Here is a 20,432-nt window from a genome sequence, read left to right as displayed (position 1 = left end):
TGTAATTCTTATATTGAGCCTTTTTTAATGTTGTTGTTATTTTAAAGAGCGTATAAAGCACTTATAGCATCTGTTCAAAACATTTTTGTGTTCAATATTGTTATAATAATACTTCCGTGTGTCTATAAATGGAATAATCCTGTAATCCTTTGTAAAGCTACCTACGCATTTTGTTGATTAAAAAGCTTAATAATTAAGTAATCTATAATGTTAAACCCACGTATTGTTTTACATTAAAAATGATGATATAAAGTACATTTTTAATTAATTATATATCTAGGAACAAATTTAATTATATTGTTTTCCAAATATTTTCAACATGATCTTAATTCAATATCCTAGCCAATACTGAATTAGTTACTGGCAAACAAGGAAAAACTTTAGCTATTATACTAATACCAGCAAGGATAACGTTCCAAAAACAATTTTATTCCAGTCCTAGAGCACAAAAAGAAATTACCATACTTGGAGGGATCTGGCGTTTTAAATTTCAATAGGCAACGCTCGACTGCATCTGGCGCATCACAATGTGAGCTAACTGAAATTAGGATCTGCTCTTCGATTTTTCTATTACTTGACTCCTTTTATAGAAACATTCGGAGAGATATTCCATTCCAATGAGTTCATTGAAAAGTCCGCAGTATGGCAGGCTGGCGGAGCGCCAGTAGATACTACGCCGCACAGATTATCTTTGCCCGTGTGCCCACCGATTGTAATGATGCAGTGGGCCAAACACATACCCTATAAAATTTCCTACGTTATCGAACACTGTTTTAAAATTCGAACATCATTTGTTTATCGGATTTCGCCGCACGCAAACAGATTTTACAAAACGTTTTATTTCATATTTCGAAACAAGATTTCTCTTTTAATGAACATCAAACGTATTTCTATTATTTTATTAAAATTGAAAATAAATATATATTCATATATTGCAATCGTGTAAACTGTCCACATGTGTGAATGTTTGCGTTAATAATCACTTTGTTTAAAAACTTATATTACACAAAGCAAAATTTACATGTCTAATAAAAATTATTTCTCACTCAAACGGATTGTTGTTTTTGTTGTTTGTTTTTTGACATCGATATACTCTGTGACCAAATTGATTTTGATAGGTATATCCGAAAATATATTGTTGACCCGATATAAAAGCAAGAAAATATATCCAGTCAGATGTTATGTAAATTTTACTGGCGAAATAATTTTCATGGTTCACAAAAATATGATATTTCCTCAATACTTATTACATACCTTTGATTTTAATAAAATATCGTCATTTAAACGGCACTTTCGAAATCGTTACTTATTTGACAATTATCTATCTACTTACTTATTTACTAATTCATTTAACACAGGTCGTCCAGAGCCCGTAGTGACGTGGCTCGTAGACGGGAAACCGGTACAAAAGTACATCGGAGTGAAAACCGATACACATGTAATTGTGAATCGGTTAGAAGTCCAACATCTAAGCCGGGAGCACCTCAATACAACGTTCAAGTGCCGAGCCACGAACACTCATCTCGTGCCGCCTCAGGAGAAATCTGTGCGATTAGAAATGACTCGTGAGTTAACAATTTTGTTACGAACTTTTAATCTTTATTTTCTTTCTGGAGCTTATTAAGATTTATTATTTGCGTTTGATGTTATAGAATGTGAAGGATTTTTTTGCTTTTAGAGTATATACTTGCTGTTGCTATGAGTTGTTTTGAGGGCACTAACTTTAACCAAATTATTGTCGATATATACTTAATTTTACATTATGCATTGTATTCAGACCATTATTTCAGAAAATTATACAACTTTCTATAAAATGTAATTACCGGTAATGAAAAGGCACATTTTCCTACCTTACACATCAATAGAATATAAGCATACTACACCGTCTGCTATAAACCTAATTTCTAAAGGATAATGTCCAGAAAGCTGCCGCTTCATAAAATTCACGAAGCTAATGAGACGCTCCTATCCGATATCGAGCCATGTTAACGAACCAGGAAAATGATCGTTCAATTCACATGCTCAATGTTCGAATTTATTTACCTTTTTACTTCGATATAAAGAAAACTACTTCACTTTGAAACTATTTGTACACTCGTGTATTAAAAATTGAGTTAGTTGATTGCTGTGTACTGATTTAAACGCTCCTTTGATTTTTAATCTGGACGTTAGGGCAATTTGTAGATGCAATATTTATTTAGCAAGATGCCCCATTTAAGTTAGCTTTTATACGATGAAGAGTTATATTTCATTCAAAAATTGATAATTATTACTCCTTTAATAATAAGATTGCTTATAATAAACACAGATTAACTATGATCAAAATAAACGAAATGTAAAAGGTAAAAACCTTTTTAAAAACAAGCTTTTACTTTTTATTATGATTGGTTATATTTCATTCCATAATAATTGGCAAATATTACTCAAGAATTAGATAGCTTCTTATTAATACAGCTATTATTCATTATAAACTAACATCAAAATAGAAAACTTTGAGACGCTTAATCTGTTTCAAAAAGCAACCCTGACAGGTTCAACCCAGCCTAGGGAACAAGGTATATAGAGACAGAATTTAACAGTAAATCCCATTTTTTCATATCAAGCAAATTATTTAATTTATTTATCAGGGTTTTACGTATGCCTACAATATAAATATTATTTCCAGTACCCCCTCTCTCGGTATCACTCCTCTACCGTCCACAACAGCTCATAGCGGGATCAGCTGCGACCCTCCAATGCGTGTCTGAAGGCAGCCGACCGCCAGCTCTCATCACTTGGTATAAGGACAATAGAAGCTTCGAGAAGGAACGGGTGAGGGTTTCAATCCAAATTAAAAATACTATTTTAATGAACCTAAAGTATTTATTCAATAAACCAGGTTGATGATTATGGAGATATTAATTGGAATTTTTAATACAATAACACATAGGATAGGTTTTATCCCGGAAATCCCACGGGAACGGGAACTATGCGGGTTTTCCTTTGAAAACGCGGGCGAAGCCGCGGGCGGAAATCTAGTCCACTATAGTAGAACAAGTTACATTGTAAGATGTAAATATTGGTGCAATGGAATTGTGTCGGCACGTAATTATACATGGTGGATAATAAAGTTATAATACAATAATTATAGCGTATTAACTTTTTAATTTAATTATAATATGGTTTTTTATTACTTGTTTATGATGCCCTAGTAAAATATGTTAAAGTTTAAAGGGTTGAATAATTAATATTAACTGCTAGTTGATTTAAAATGGTTTAAAATAATGCTTTCTTTTAGATTTGTCTGCTTTTCAATGTGTCCACGATGAAATATTTGCACTTCATGTTTTGATCAATATAATGAAAACGTCATTATATAGACAACATAAGGATAAAATGGTCTTTTAAATCCATGTACATTTATTTTATTCCTTAATGTCCCCATAACATTCGCATAAAATTTTAATTTCTAAGTGAATTGAAGGTTCCCCTTGGTAACAACATGCCTAAGAGCTTTCTTTCTGATCGTAAACCTCAATTTGTGTTGAAAAGGCCAGAGCCATCTCGGTTGGGCACTCTGTCTCTGGTCTGTTGCTAATTTATTAAATTATTTTATAATAACTTTCCGCCCGCGGCTTCGCCCGCGAAGTCAAAGGAAAACCCGCATAGTTCCCGTTCCCGTGGGATTTCTGGGATAAAACCTATCCTATGTCCCGGGGTAAAAAGTAGCCTATGTCCTTTCAATCCAAATTCGGTTCAAATTCGGGTATCAAAATATCTCTTTACCAAATTTCATGCAAATTGGTTCAGTAGCTAAGGCGTGATTGAGTAACAGACAGACAGACAGAGTTACTTTCACATTTATAATATTAGTATTAGTATGGATTTATGCTTATTACCAAAATTCCTTATAAATATAAATTGCCCAAGTAATTTTGAAAATTATGGTAGATTATGACTCAATCTCAAACGAGCAATGTCCTTGCATCGAATACCGTGTAATAAATTTATACCTAGACTAGCTTCCGTCCACGACTTTGTACGTGCATCCCCGTTTTTCCCCGTTCCCGCAAGAATTTCGGGAAATCCTTTCTTAGTGGATGCCTACGTCCTAACATCTACCTGCATGCCAAATTTCAGCCCGATACGTCCAGTGGTTTGGGCTGTGCGTTGATAGATATCACTATATGTTGCAACAGCTGCGTTGCAATTTATGCTGAGTGGCTACCATTTTGGCTCCACTTCTTAATTTTATATCTTTTAATTTAGTTATATATATTTTAATTTTACTGTGTTTGAATTGTATTGTCTTAATCTAATTGTATTGTGTGCGTGTTATTTTTTTGTGGAGTCAAATAAATGATCTTTCTTTCTTCTTTCTTTCTTCTATATCAGTCACCTTTAAGTTTTATTTATATATAGGTATAATATGTATAATGATGGTGATGACGATGATGATGATTCTATTTAATGATAATGATTATATCTAATGACTAACTATGATAAATTCTCACATATTATTCAAATTATAAACATTTCTTCCCACTAGGTCACAGAACGCGCGAACGAGACGTGGTCAGTTAGCACCCTTATATTTCACCCGACACCGAGTGACAATGGAGTGTTTGTCAAGTGTGTTGCGACCAACCCTAGACTGCCTTCGAAAGCCATCGACGATCAGTTACAACTTAATGTTGTATGTAAGTATTTATTTATTACTCTTTAATTGTACATAATTACTGTGTGGATTTCCCTGCTGTGTTAATTTACTACTTGTTTGAAATAAAATACAATGAAAAAACTATATTATGTAGTTACAATGATAAAGTGCAAATAGTTTCAGTGTCTATCAAATCCAGACTATCTTTATAGTATAGGCACAGACTAATAATAATATACTACGTATATAGGTATAACAATTTTAAAATACATAATTTTCACAATTTCACGAATCCCCTTAATTATAACATTCAGTTGAAACTGAAGTCTAAGAAAATTGTATGTTATTTTCCTGTAATACTTGAAACGTTTTAAGAATTATCAATAAATGGGAAGTATTCTTATCTTTGCTTGAGGAGAAATAATCAAAATATTTCCAAAACAAATATTTTCAGTTCTACCCACAACATGCTTTTATTAATAAAAATGGAATAATATTTCCATATATAATTAATCTGTAATCAATAAAACATTCATAGGAAAATTACACGTGTACGTAGTCAAATTTTGAGCCTAATTGAAGTGAAACTTCTTTATCGGGGTTGGAAAAAAATTTAGTGTAACATTTTTTCGTTACGCGTGACATTTTTCCATTATGCGCCATCCTGTTCTTATCCCTACCACGCGTGATTCGACGTATTTCTGTCAAGTTGCATATAGTAAATTATTTTTTGAAAAATAAGGTCATAAAGAAGTTTCACTTCTTACGTGTGTACACTGTACACTAGTAGACTTACACATTTTTTGTTTTTGACGTGACAACGTCTTATAATTCGATAGCCGGCTGCACGCACGAAAAAACATGACTCATGCGGCGTTACCTCGCTCTGAGGCGTTCCGTAAGGCTTGAAGTGCAAGCGAGAGCGCGGAACGAGCGACAAAGAAGCACAATAGGCCGTTGTCACGTTCAACTATCGTCAGTAAACTGACTTTACAGACAACCAATTTTTTTATCACATATTATCATTTCTTTTGCTTTTAAAATTAGTAGTATAGGTCGCGTCATGTAAAAAGAACGCTGACGGTTAAGCTGCGCATTGGCGATTTATTGGTCTATTTGTTGTTATGAGGTGGTATAAGAATAACAAATATGTAGTTGCGAAGCCACGACTCGAGAGCCTACTTCAAAAATAAAATAAGCGGCAAATAACTTTCGTGCTAAACTCGATACATGCCAAAACACACCCCATCACTTTCATCTAGCGTTCTTTTTATATAACTACTAGCTGTTGCCCGCAGCTTCGCCTGCGTGGAAAAGATAAATAAACATATAGATACAAATTTTTATCCCCTATTTTATCCCCTTGGGGGTAGAATTGATCAAAATCCTTTCTTAGGGGACGCCTCCATCCTAACATCTACCTGCATGCCAAATTTCAGCCCGATCCGTCCAGTGGTTTGGGCTGTGCGTTGATAGATCACTATATCAGTCACCTTTGAGTTTTATATATGTATAACTATTAACTAGTAAATCATTGGAATGCAGACAGTCCGCTAGTGACCCTAAGCCTGGGCAGCACACTGAACCCGCGCGACATCAAGGAGGGCGACGACGTGTACTTCGAGTGCGGCGTGCGCGCCAACCCGCGGGAGTATCGCATCTCGTGGTACCATGATGCAAGTCATTTTTGTTTTATTTTTGATAAAATTTTTATTGTACTATATGGTGCTAGTAGTAGTAGTCTTGTATTAAATATTTGTAAAACTGTAAATGTGTAAATATTAAAAACAAAGTTTATAAGTAACACAGTGTGCAACCTCGCGTCAAGACTTGTGTTATCATTTTCCTTGGTCAAGCCACGTTCTGTATAATTTTGTAATTGTCTATTAATGTATTATTTTTATAATTTGACTGTATTAATTTGTAAATTTTTGCACGCCATTTAAAATGGCAGTATATGCGATAAAAAAAATTTTGTGTAACACCCTTATGAACCATATACGAGCAAATAAATATATTTGAATTGAATTGAATTGAATTCTTACTGACCGAGCTGTTTCGCAGAGCAATAATTGCTTCGCGAGGTTGATCGCTTTGTTGAGACACGCTTATTGGCTATTCAAATAAACTTAACACATTTTTCTTTATAAGCATAGTGTCTTTGACAAACATCTGTATATGTTGAAACCTGTTTTAAAAGTTACTTTAAAACAGTCATATAAAAATAATTTTACACAGGTACACAGAAAAAAATCGATAACGAGGCTGGATGGTGGAAATTTTTATATTCTTCAAAAATTTAATGAATGCCACAAAACCAAAATATCAAATTCAATAAGTACACTTATTAATGCTATTTTCTTGGCTCCATCAGTACTCAAAGTTCTCTTGCAGGACAGACCCGTAATACAAAACATGACGTCCGGTATAATAGTCAGCACTCGGTCGCTAGTGTTGCAAAAAGTGACGCGACAAGAAGCCGGCAAGTACTCCTGCAGAGCGACCAACGCAAGAGGAGAAACTGCTAGCGAACCGGTCAGCTTGAGGGTGCAATGTGAGTATTAAATTGTTTAGAGTAAAATGGATAAAATAAATTTTTTAAGTTGGATTAAAAAAGCTATTGTTGGATCATTTCCCTTGATAATATATAATCTTGTGCGAAAAAAAATAGGAGATATGAAATTTTGATATCTAAAGAAATATTTTTTACAAATATTTATCATTGGGCGGATCCACACAGCGAGCCGCTTAGCGACGAAAGTGCTACGCGAAATAGATCTGTCAGTGTGGACGTTTCTCTAGAAGCAGTGTGCTGCTACGCTCCTCACCCGAGAAATGTTCAAACTGACCGAGTAGACTTGCAGGGAAAATACTTCGCTAGGCTGCTCGCTGTATGTGTACCAACCTATAAAAAATATTTTGACGTTATTATTTAAAAAAAAATGCACATCTATCAAACAAAACAATATTATGCTCTGCACGATCACTCTAATTACAGAACATGATACCAATACCATTACACAATGACTAACTAAACCAAGGTTACACAAGATGGATGTAGCTACTCTAAAAACAATTACAACAGCACCGCAATCTGATGTAAGTTAAAGTCGGTTAACCCTATACGCTCGCGTTTCCACTATCCCTAATAAACATATCGCGATTGTAAACTAACCCTCTTTACATATGAAATTACAGCTGTGGATTTTCTACCCTCTTATCTCGATTTCCATTTTATACACGGACCATACAATTTTTTTTACGTCACAATAAATGATGTTTTGATCACATTACTGCAATTCTAATTTAACGTTCATAAAACCACATTCATATTAATAATGGTAACTGGGAAGATAAGCTAGAATTCGTGAAAAAATAATTTTGGGAAAGTTTTCATAAAATTATTGATCATCAGACCAGCTTCGTTAGAAATATTTCGCGCAATCATCAAATTTGAGTTGAGAGTGGTCTAGCAATTCTTCAAAAATAGATTCGACACTATGACGAAGCAATTTAATGAAATCTTTCATTTAGAACATTGATAAAAACTAATTCATCTTTTGAATCTGGAATTATTATGGAAACTGTACCCCCTATAGGTATAGATATTTCCATTCTTGTAAAGCGCTTTCTAATATATCTAATATCATCCAAGGACGCATTAGAAAATTACCTCATATTTACATAACGTCTAGTTTCGGATGCGACATATAACAATAAAACGTCACTGGATATGAATTACGGCGTAATAAATACCGATGTGTCTGCGAGTATTCAAATGATTGCGGTCGGATCGACGTACCGTTTCCTTCCGTTGCCGACCGACGCAGTAATTGGCCCTAGAAGGCGTTGCCGGCAGTAAATCATCGAAATTATTGCCTAATATTACTACGATTGTCCGGGAACTAGCAATCTGTTGTTTTGCGGCTACACTTTAATTCATAGAGCTTTGTTTTAGTTCGCCCGACCGGAATAAATTTCCTTTCAAATCCCGTTTTGTGTCATGTTGCGGGTGCAGGTAATGTGCGTTTAATGTTCTAGTATGGGCTTCCGCGCTAAATGGATATTAAATACCTACACGGGGAATATAAAAATGCTTTGGGCTTTTAACTTTACTATCGGCTTTTACGTTCTATCTACGTGCTGTTTAGTTCTACTTTTACAATGTTTTCAATATATTTTTATAAGGTTTAATCTAACTATTATAAAGGCGAAAGTTTGTATGGATGTATGGATGTATGGATGTTTGTTACTCTTTCACGTAAAAACTACTAAACCGATTACAATGAAATTTAGCACACATATAGAGGGTAACTTGGATTAACACATAGGATAGGTTTTATCCCGGAAATCCCACGGGAACGGGAACTATGCGGGTTTTCCTTTGAAAGCGCGGGCGAAGCCGCGGGCGGAAATCTAGTGTAGAATAATTTAAACTGGTATTTTATTTTCATTATTACAATCCTTATTTTTGTAACATGATTTGTAAATAATAACATTGACCTTAAGGAAAAAACTAACACTTGAATCTTTTAAAATGAAATAATTCTCAGTCTTTATGGTTATCCCAGTTTAATTTTTTTGTTATAATATAATAATGTTAGTCAAAATAATAGTTACTTATTATTAGATAAAGAAATAGATTGGTAGATATGGAAGTTCATGATATGGAATCATTTATATGGAAATGAAGCTTTACCTGTTATACTTTACGGCTTGTAGGGCAGAGCCAATTTTCAATAAATTAGAAATCACATTTGGTTTACCAAACCACAATTGAAGCTTAACCACAGATTCAATATTAAACAAAAACCGCATTTTAGTAACCAACTTTGTTGAATATTGATATTATTATAGTTTGATGGAATCAGTATAGTAAGTATGCTTGGTTAAAGAAAAATAATTTTCAAATTGTTAGAATTTATTTCAATACTGAAGTTTTAATCGAACCTCTATCTTACGTAAAATCTGATCTAAATGTCGGCATTTCCACGTAGATGATCCAAATGTAGGATACTGTTAGAACATAGTTATTGGCAATATTAGGTAGATACAGTCAAATGAATACATTTCAACCTGATAGAGATTCTAATTATAATCCGCCTTCTATATAATATCTCAGAGACCGTTCTAATTTCAGCAATAGAGAATCTATAATATCAAATCTATACTAATATTATAAAGCTGAAGAGTTTGTTTGTTTGAACGCGCTAATCTCAGGAACTACTGGTCCGATTTGAAAAATTATTTCGGTGTTAGATAGCCCATGTATCTAGAAAGGCTATAGGCTATATATCATCACGCTAAGACTAACAGGAGCGGAGCAATGCGGGTGAAACCACAGAGCACAGCTAGTATAATATATTTCCAATCCGCTACATAAATATACATACATTTTATGTCACCATAAGGTCTCAACAAAAGATCTAGAGTACGCATTCCAGTCTATTCTAGTTTGTGGTTACTGCTTTATTACTTCACCTCGTCCCACATCTTGAGAATACATGCTCAGTAGGTATTTATTTTGTATTCATTTGTAGCAAAAATAAGTCCTTGCTGCATGTAGCTCTAAAGTGGTACTATTCCTTCACTTCATAATTTATTTTCGGTACATATTCTCAAAGAATAATCAGTAATCAGATATCGTGGATTGGTAGTGTTATAAGAATATTGTCTCTATATCATACTTCTTAGAACTAGAACGTTTTATGTCCCTTTTTCTCAGAATGCTCTTTTTGCTAAAACGGTCCACTGATATTATAAAAATGGATGGAAAATATTCGAAAATTCACAAAAAAAAACCTTAAACATTTTACAAAACGCGGTTTATTGAATGTATAATTTAATAAAACATTTCGAAAGTATTTTATAGGTGTCTAGAAAAAGTTAGAGCAATTTATTCAATTTCAACAATGTCCCTAATTTTATTGGATTTCTACTAACAAGATAATTGACTACCAGTTATTTTATAAATTGAGATAGATTAGTGTATTATTTTATCTAGCATTTTCAAAGACTCCTAAAGTAACTTTTCTTTATACTATTCAAAGTAAACTTTTTGGCAATTAAAGACTAATTACTGGCATTTTGCGCGTGACCGTACTAGTTCTATAGTGTATGAAAGGTGATAAATAATATTGTGAATAAATCGCGTTTACAATCCACTTCTAATTTTGTAATTTTTATAAACTCGTTAAAAATAAATACTAGAAATTAATAAGGATACTAGTTGTTACCAAAAGATATTACCATGGGAATGAGATATTTAGTAGTCTAGGTAACTTTCCAGACAATTGCGTATAACGGAACGTGTAAGAAAGACAGATTTACAAAAACAAACACACACACACACACACATTTATAATATTAGTACAGTTTAGGAAACATATTTGTAAGGAAATATGGATTCTATGAAATAAAAAAAAACATTGTATACAATAGATGCGCCAGTTTGTGGCATGCCGTCCCCCCGGGTAGTGGGCGCAGCGCTCCACGAGGCTCTGCGCGTGCGATGCGCGGTGCGCGCTGATCCCGCTGACGTCACCTTCCTGTGGCAGTTCAATAACAGTGGCGAGAGCTTTAACGTGTCGCCTGCGAGATATGGTGAGTATTGGAGGAGGTTTTATTTATTTATTTATTTATACTTCATTGTACAAACATGAATGGACAAAGCAGAAAAAAAGAACAAAATTACAAAAAGGCATCATTTGTACAAAAGGCGGCCTTATTGCTGAACAGCAATCTCTACCAGGCAACCTGGTCGGAAAGGAAATGTAATCTAGGTCGTGGGATAGCGCAAAATAAATGACTATAATTACAATTACATATAACAATCAATACATTGCAAATAATTTGAGGTTGTGTGTGACTGGGAAGAATAGTGTGTTTTGTGTGTGAGCGTACGTGTCGGTTCATGTGTGCGTGGCTGTGCTTTGGCTCGGTCTGTGGCGTGTGTGCTTCCCCGGGCTCTGGGATGGGACTATTTGTGTGTGTGAAAGGTATTATTTGTATTCTGTTTTTGTGGAAAATGAATAAATAATATTTAATCGGAATGAGAAATATAAGAACAACACTGTAAGTAGGTTTCTAATTGTGACGACAGTATAAATAATGAAAACAATCATATTACTTTTTGTATCATTTTCATGCTTCACATCGTATATACGTACACTCCTTCATATTTTTGTATAAATAAGTACAATTTCAAGGCACACTAAATGGCAGTACAAGCGAGCTTCAATACACGCCCGCGAGCGAAAGAGATTACGGGGCTCTAACGTGCAGGGGAACTAACAGCGTGGGACGGCAGTTGCAGCCTTGTGTGTTCCAGATTGTTCCAGCTGGTGGGTTATTTTTAAATATTTCTTATAATGTCATTTTTATTTTAATTATGTATATTGTGAAAAGCAGTTTCATGTTTTAAAAGACGAAAGCAAAAAAAATATATATATATTGAATTTTATAAATAATTAATTTGAGCACATATTTTTTTGTTTTAATTAAAATTCTTTAATTGCAGTAATGATACTTGCTATTGCAATTAATTAACCAAGGTTTTATAGTGGATTTCCAATCTTTTTATTATTGGATATTATAAAATTTAGATAAATTTTAAAGGAACTCTTTTATTCATGAAAATATTTCCAAAATGTAGCAATTTTCAAGTTCTTTGAAACAGAATCTGGGTTCAGCTTCTTTCAAATTAAAACAATGTTTTGATGTAATTTACGCAGAGTTCAAAATCCTTGAAATTCTATAGAAAAAAATATAAGTCATTAAAATAAATTTGTTTTTGTAATTCTATTCAATATATTGGTAAAAATAAGCAATTCAGATTAAATAATACATCTTTTTAAAGACGAGGTAAAAATCAAATAATTTCATACAGCAAAATAAAAACACAATATTGTAAATGATTTAGTATTTTCACCAATAACTTCATCCCGAACCATTTTATTAAATTAACCTCTCGTATATTTTATTATTTATTTAAAAACAGTTTTCCTTCTGAAAATAATAATATAATTAACTGGAAATTGGTTTTACATAGTAAAAATGGATAGAATGTACTTTAATTTAATAGATACATGCATTGATTGAGTACAATCTTTATATGAGTTGCGTCACGTATGACGGTGGTCTCATTATTACACGCTTTTTATTAGCTTCACCTGTATGTTTGTTTGTAACCGACTTCTTTGGGCGCGATTTTGACCCACTTTAAACGGCCAGATTTCGTTCAAACTTTTCAGATTTATTGAGGACCGATGACAATAAACTAATTTGATAAAATTATTCCATTTTTCAATTTGCAAAAAGCGTGTTTTTTAGTTTTTTTAAACTATTATTATTATTTACTCGTATTAGCTCAATGAATATTAAAATGAAACATAAATTTATAAAGAATAGAATGTCTCTGATATAAAATTTTTTACCAGCACTCCCAGCTCGATTTCCACTGGAAGAGGAAGTTAATGATTCTTTTTTTGTTCAGAATTAATACGTCACAGGATGTGACGGTAGTCTATCAATAAATTTAGCATATTTAAAGCCTTAGGAAATATCAGTAGTATATTCTTTTATCAGCACGTCCAGCTCCACCCCGGAACTGCTCGATTTCAACCGGCAATGACTCTTCCTGGTTAGAAGACGTGGCTCGAGAGGAAGTGACTGACTCTCTTGCTGTGAGATGCGTCACGGGGTATGATGGTGGTCTGCCGCAGTTGCTAGTGTTGGAAGCTCTGGATTCTACTACTGGGATAACGAGGTTTAATGTGACCACTAATGAAACTAGTAAGTGTGAATTTTTTATTATTCCAAACTAATTATTTTAAACAATTTTGAAACTATTGAAGCAAATTAAACTTTGTGTAAAAGAACATCCACTCTTTCTCGTTTTTTTTAATTTCTTTTTAAAGTGAAACTTTTATTACATCGTCTCAAACTGTTTGGTCTGTGTAGCGCATGTCGCGTGTATCGCGGCTGCCGAGTAGGTATACCTACTCGGCAGCCGACCGTCACGCGACATGCGCTACACAAAGCAGTGTTCGGAACCGTTCGAACAGTTTCACTTTTACCGTGGTTTCATAAAACCACACAACATTTTTTATCTCAACTTCTCATTTGAAGTATTTTTTTACAGACCATTCACGTAATTATATAATATTTTAATTCCTTTGTTTTAAAATTAACTGTTTAAATGCTATAAAAAAATTATTTGCTCGATTTTTTCCATTTGTTGTTATATTTTCCAATAGATGGCGTAGCAATATTCCAAATACCAGCCATGGTTCTATGGACAAGCGGCAGTTCGCTTCGGTTCACAGTACATTCGCGCAACGACAAGGGCGCGTCCGAACGGATCGTGCTCACAGCACTCGCGTATACCGACCCGGAGAGACGTACAGGTAATAGTAGCAGAAATAAAGAGAAATTAATAAATAAATACCAGCCATGGTGCTATGGAAAGTGTAAAAGTAACCATCAAAATGCACACGAAGCCTAAGTGTCGAAATTGAAAGGGTGCATTACACACAGAGGACAAGAGTCAGCACACGAATCTTTGCCACAGCATATCGTTCAGCTGCGTACAGTCAGTGCGTACTACGTGTATCAATGGTACACGTAGTAGGTTCTTTGTGTCCTGTAACGCCATTTCCGTACTTGCAACTTCGCGTACATTCTTGTGAAATGATTATCAAGCGAGCCACCTCGCAGTGCTACAGGCTACTGTCATGTAGTGGATTTTTGATCACGTAGCAAGGGGAGTAAACGCCCCGGTACCACCCGGTACACTATTTGGACTTAATAGACAGGCATAATGAATAGTCACTATGAACACGCAAGTTTAAATAGTGAAAATGTCGATGTCATGGCGTATGATTCCGTACAAGAGCTGTACGCGTATCCAATGCACGCGTGCGCTCTGTATCTGACTGCGGGTAGTACAGGAACGCGCTATCGGTACGCAGCTTGAAACGTTTCTAATATAAAAACACTCACGCATTGTGTGTGTTTATCTAACATTTACCCATTGTTGAAACATGATTCTTATTTACGGTTATTGAAAACAACTCGACAAATAAAACTTTTACAAAAATTCGTTAAATTTAATTGTATTGGTTTTCATGTGTTTTATTGATAAACGTGATGGTTTTCATGCAAATTAAAGCGACGTGCAGCGACGTTCATTGTTATAAATTATGTTATTATAATTATTGAAAAGCAATTAAAACATGACGTGTCTCTTAAAAGATTTAATTTTCGTTGTTTAAAATATATTTATCCGTACAAATTTAAATTATTTATAATCTCTTTTGGATTGAATGCCACAGTCAGACACGTAGACAATATACACACATATACGTCATACAAACATGGTAAAATAAAATATAAGCAGTCTATTGAATAAGAATAAAAAATAACTTTTTTTATTTCGTAAAGATAAATAAATTTCAGAATTAAAAAAATGTACTATAATCACGCCACACAAAAAATGCTTTATTATTACTTTATTTTTAACACTTCATTGTTTGTAACTTATCCTTTCGAAACAATTGTTAGTTACACCCCCAAAAACAAATTATCGAGGGTAAAAAAACATAAAATCCAGATGGTGGTCAAACCACGGTGGGCGGTATGTCTCGCGGCGCGCTGTGGGCGATCATTTTCACGGCGGTGCTGTGCGCGAGCGCAGCTGCATTTGGCGGATATTTCTTGAAGAAAAGAAGGTATACTTTTTTTTTTTTTTTTGTTTAGATTATTAATAGAATTTGTAAAGTTACAAGTTTGTAAAAATTGTTAGGCTTTTTTTGCATCCAATGTTAAATTTTTATTGAGGTATGTTTGCTTTTAGTTGTGTTATAATAACTCAATAGTGATCTAAATTTTTAATGTGTCAAAAATCATCCTTGCAGTAAAAAAATATATAAAACTTGCACAACTCGGCTTTGATAGCAATTTTTTTTCATTAATTCATCTATTTAAGTAACCAATATACATACATAACATTAAAGTTTAATATAGACCAATATAGATAAATAATTTTTGAAGTGAAACTTCTTTATCGGGGTTGGACAAAAATTTAGTGTAACATTTTTGCGTTACGCCGTACGCGTGACATTTTTGCGTTACGCCATACTCGTGACATTTTTAAGGTCATAAAGAAGTTTCACTTCTTACGTGTGTACTCTAGTACACGCATACATTTTTTATTTTGACCCATTCTCAGAAGCAGCCCACCAAACAAGCAACAGTCTCCCGAACTACAACTGAACTCAGGCGACGGTCAGTACATCGTCGCATACACTCTGAAGCCGGCAAAACATGCACAACCTGATATATTAAACCCACCCCCAGGTAAAACTTATTTTTGGTATGAATAATAAATTTAAGTATTGTTGAGTTAGTGTACTTTTATTGACGTGACAACGTCTTATAATTCGATAAAGCCGGCTGCACGCACGAAAAAACATGACTCATGCGGCGTTACCTCGCTCTGAGGCGTTCCGTAAGGCTTGAAGTGCAAGCGAGAGCGCGGAACGAGCGACAAAGAAGCACAATCGGACGTTGTCACGTTCAATTATCGTCAGTAAACATGCAGTAAACCGACTTTACAGACAACCAATTTTTTTTTACAACATGATTACTAGTCTTGATACAATAAAATTCTTCAAAAATTACAGTCACATTTTCTAGTTTAACTCAGCTCAGTAATAATTTCAAGAAATAGCCTTAGTATTTATTTATCTGTGACTTTCTCTTTTCTGATTTCCAAATACTATGCTCTCATAGACACACATCGCTCAACTAGCAACCCAAAAGCCCTAGAGTATGTCTTCCGCCATTTTGTTTATACGTATTTCGTATAAATATCGACGATCCCATATTCAAACATTATGAAATACGTAAAGTGAATAAGTACGTAAACGCATATAAAATGTTTACGCCTCCGCGTTGGGAGTTTACGCGAAACATTGGACATAAAACTAAAGTACCCATGAGACGGTGTTAGACGTTACAATAAAATGCACTAAAACACGAACAAAGAACTTTCGTATTTTCCTCGTCAATTGTTGTGTAGACAAGCGGAACAGTTGGTTGGGAATTATAAAATATTTTACAGTAGTGGAAATTATTTCTGCGCACTTTGAAGTAACGTATTTGTGGGGAGAATGCTTTTTTAACGTCACTAATGAAGATAGATAAGATTCGATATTGATCGAAAGTTATAATTCTAGTTAATTCGTATACCTTACATACGAATTAACTTTGTATAGAATTAAAACTTTTTTTGACTTGGTAAATAAATGCACTTGCTAAAAATTTTATAACCTAACTAAAAAAGGGTAAAATTCAGAATAAATTTTGGTTAGCCTATAAATCTTTTATGGAAAATGTTCAGCAAAAATAATTTTGACTGTAATACTGATTTTAAAATTTAATCGCGATATTTTTTTATAATATTAAATGCTGTGCATGAATCGTGAATATGAAAATTGAAGTGAAACTTCTTTATCGGGGTTGGAAAAAAATTTAGTGTAACATTTTTTCGTTACACGTGACATTTTTCCGTTACGCGACATCTTTTTCTTATCCCTACCACGCGTGATTCGAGTATTTCTGTAAAGTTGCATATAGTAAATTATTTTTTGAAAAATAAGGTCATATAAAGAAGTTTCACTTCTTACGTGTGTACATTTTTTTTTCATTTATAGAATCATACAAAAAATGACTGCGAACCTAATCCAATTGAAATATTGTCGCATGTTTTAAAATTATTTGTATCGTTTTAAAACTGCCGATATTTTGCAATCAACCCGGTTTACACTTCTCATAAATGCGTTAGCTACGTTTACTCTGTTATATCTAAATGGGACAGTTTTTGATAATCGAATCATAAAATGTTTTGAAACATTCGAAAAACATATAAATTCATCAATTTTAATGTCCAATAGGCCATATTAATTTAAATTTCATTTCACACATAAAAACTATTTACTTTTTAGAATGTGAATAAGTACGTAAACGCATATAAAATGTTTACGCCTCCGCGTTGGGAGTTTACGCGAAACATTGGACATAAAACTAAAGTACCCATCATCAATCCATCTCAATGTCAAAGATGATTCCTATATTAAAGAGCTATTAATGTTATTAGTTTTCTTTATTCTAATAAATATGTAGAGCTAAGAAAGCTAAGTTTTTTATATGAAGCAAGTAAATAAATAATAGAATTTTTAACTATACTAGTGAGAGCTCTAGTGAGAGCCTACTTATAAATAAATATCCCTTACTGAGATATTGTTTTCAATCATCTCTGGTCTCATAAAAACAATCCGTTGAACAACCTGTTCTAAAGTTCCAAATTGACCAAAGTAGACGAATCTATACATACCACAATCACCCACACAACATCGTATAATAAAATGAAAAAAACGAATGCAACTAAATGGCAGAAGGGTCCTCAAAAATAAACTATTTTAGACGGCAGCCCTCACGCGAGTTTGGAGGCCGTCAAAAATGGCGCTCTCCACCAGTGTGACGAGTGGCCGAGCGAACAAGAACAACGAACTGTAAGTTATTATTTTTTGACTTTATTCCTTTATTGTTTTGTATTTTTATGTATTTGGAAATGCATTTTAAGGATTAATGTTTGTGTGAACTTGCTTTAAAAGTACTTTCAAAGAAGTAACTTGTTCTATAGTTGTAAATTTAATGAAATTTAATTCATTTATTCATTGAAACATCATTGGTCCACTTGTTAGTAACAATATTTTTATACCTATGTTGGTAACAATAGCAAATTTAATATATAATTTGTAAAGTTCACAAGTTAACCAAATACCAATACGGTTATGTTTAGGAATTGTGTCAAATTCTGTATTAAATGCCGTATAAGTAACGGTAGATTAAGTACTTAATACCGGTAGTAGATAAGGTTGTATATTACTTTATCATTTCTATTGTTTTAATACACCTTTAGTAAAACAATGTTACTGGTTGTTACTTGTTATTCCTTCATAATTTAGATATTAAAGACTTACAAAGGATTTGGCGAGCGGTAAAGTGTTCCAGCGTCGGGATTTATAATATTAAAACTAAATCGAGTTTTAATTCGTTTTAAAGCCCTCATTCGAATTGTATAATACTTGTACAACAGCAAACCCAAGAAAATACTATTTCTTTATAAATAAAGAGATAGATCCTACGCTCTATGATACTTCGTTGATATAATATTAGCGAATTTCCCGCAATTTCGTATTCCAATTATAACGAGAGATTTACTCAAACACATTACATTGGCAAAGCTTCTCAACTTCAGGCAGATAATAGATAAATCAATCGTTAAACCCACATTTATAATTGGCGTTGAAATTTCGCTTATTTATTGAATAAATGCGGTAACAATCAACTTTCCGAATTTGATTCACAACTAAATGAAATATTATTTGCCGTATCGACTCTGAATTAATTACAAGTATTATAATATAATGAAGAGTAAACTGGAATTTGCATATTGTTGTTTATTTTGACGTAAATTTTGTAATGAAAGCTGGGTTATAAAGCTATTTTATCCAAGACCTTGGTCGTTGATATTGTTTCATTGTAGAGGCAATAAATAATGTGAATTGCGAGCTGTTTATTTCTATTTCATGTGTTATTCCAAGTGAATTCTAGGAATCGTGGAATAATTTTTGTACTAATATAATAACATTTTATAGTTTTCGTTATAACTATTGTTGAATGTTTTATAATACAAAATGATTAAAGATGAACAATAAAGGAAATAATAAGATCATGATACTTACTTTTTATTAATAATAAAAATAAAATACTAATTTATACAAAACTAGCAAACCCGGCGAACTCCGTTTCGCCACCAGAGACACCTTTTCTTTGCTATAAACCTCACGGAGCCCGAGACCTTTCCAACGAATGCAAAACCGTGGAAATCGGTTCGTGCGTTCTGGAGTTATAGCGTCAGGAAGGAAAACCCGACTTATTTTTATATAGTAGATAATTCATAATAGTTGTAGTTAAATAAAAATGAATTGCAATGGAATACTTTTATTAAGGCAAAGATATTGCATTGCTGTAAGCTTTTAATTTAAAAGGTTACAGCAATGCAATACCTTTACCTTCATGTTTCTAACCAAGGTCCCAATATTTTAACCTGATTTCATATAAATTACCAACCCAGATATAATACATTATAATAAATTTCCTTACAGTCACTATCATCACCAAAAAGCACGTCAAGTAAAGCAACATTCAACACGACGTTAAGTCGAAGAGAACACCTCATAGCTGAAGAGATACCGGGCCCGGAGAGTTGTGTATAAATTGTATATAGTAGATACTTTTTATAAATATTGTATGTATTGACTGTGAAAATTGTGATAAAATGTTAAATATAAGTGGAAATAAAGATATAATGTTATTTGTTGTTGTTTCTTTTCAAGTCTTTTAACAGTAACATTTTTAAGAGAGAGAGAGAGAGAGAATATTTTTAAGCATATTATAATAACTAGTAATATGATATTTGAATTGAAGTAGATGTAACTTTTTTACTATACTCGGTGTACACACAATTAAAAATACTGCACATTTGTTTTAGGTTTCAAACCTTCTCTGATAACTGTCATTTTATCCACCTATACCCCTAGGCGCTGACTCCACGAGCGAGAGAATCGCGGCGATATTATCGTCGTGCCACGTATTTCTATACACTCTCTATGGAACCGTCTCCACACGGCGATATTATCGCCGCTATGCGACGAGTGGCAATGAG

At 33.4% G+C, this 20,432-nt stretch overlaps 1 protein-coding gene across 1 annotated transcript in view; it reads left to right on the top strand.

The window, feature by feature from the left end:
• Positions 1-20,072, top strand: part of LOC149480418 (neural cell adhesion molecule 1-like) — a 97,963-nt gene extending 77,891 nt beyond the window's left edge. The window contains exons 6-18 of the mRNA XM_089706323.1: positions 1,359-1,565; positions 2,666-2,811; positions 4,529-4,679; positions 6,185-6,315; positions 7,034-7,193; positions 11,081-11,242; positions 11,848-11,982; positions 13,226-13,432; positions 13,897-14,046; positions 15,252-15,369; positions 15,870-15,997; positions 18,125-18,213; positions 19,873-20,072. Coding sequence (XP_089562449.1) covers positions 1,359-1,565; positions 2,666-2,811; positions 4,529-4,679; positions 6,185-6,315; positions 7,034-7,193; positions 11,081-11,242; positions 11,848-11,982; positions 13,226-13,432; positions 13,897-14,046; positions 15,252-15,369; positions 15,870-15,997; positions 18,125-18,213; positions 19,873-19,983 — 1,895 coding nt within the window. The 3' untranslated portion in view covers positions 19,984-20,072. The remainder of the gene's footprint in view (positions 1-1,358; positions 1,566-2,665; positions 2,812-4,528; positions 4,680-6,184; positions 6,316-7,033; positions 7,194-11,080; positions 11,243-11,847; positions 11,983-13,225; positions 13,433-13,896; positions 14,047-15,251; positions 15,370-15,869; positions 15,998-18,124; positions 18,214-19,872) is intronic.
• The last annotated feature ends 360 nt before the right edge of the window (positions 20,073-20,432 follow it).

The sequence above is a fragment of the Colias philodice genome, chromosome 18 (assembly GCF_061535455.1).
Source record: "Colias philodice isolate Cphi_HAF_F1 chromosome 18, ilColPhil1 Martin Lab GWU primary, whole genome shotgun sequence".
In the NCBI taxonomy this organism is placed as follows: Eukaryota; Metazoa; Arthropoda; class Insecta; order Lepidoptera; family Pieridae; genus Colias; species Colias philodice.
The sequence above is the reverse complement of the archived record's forward strand: the minus strand, read 5'-3'. Positions and strand labels throughout refer to the sequence as shown.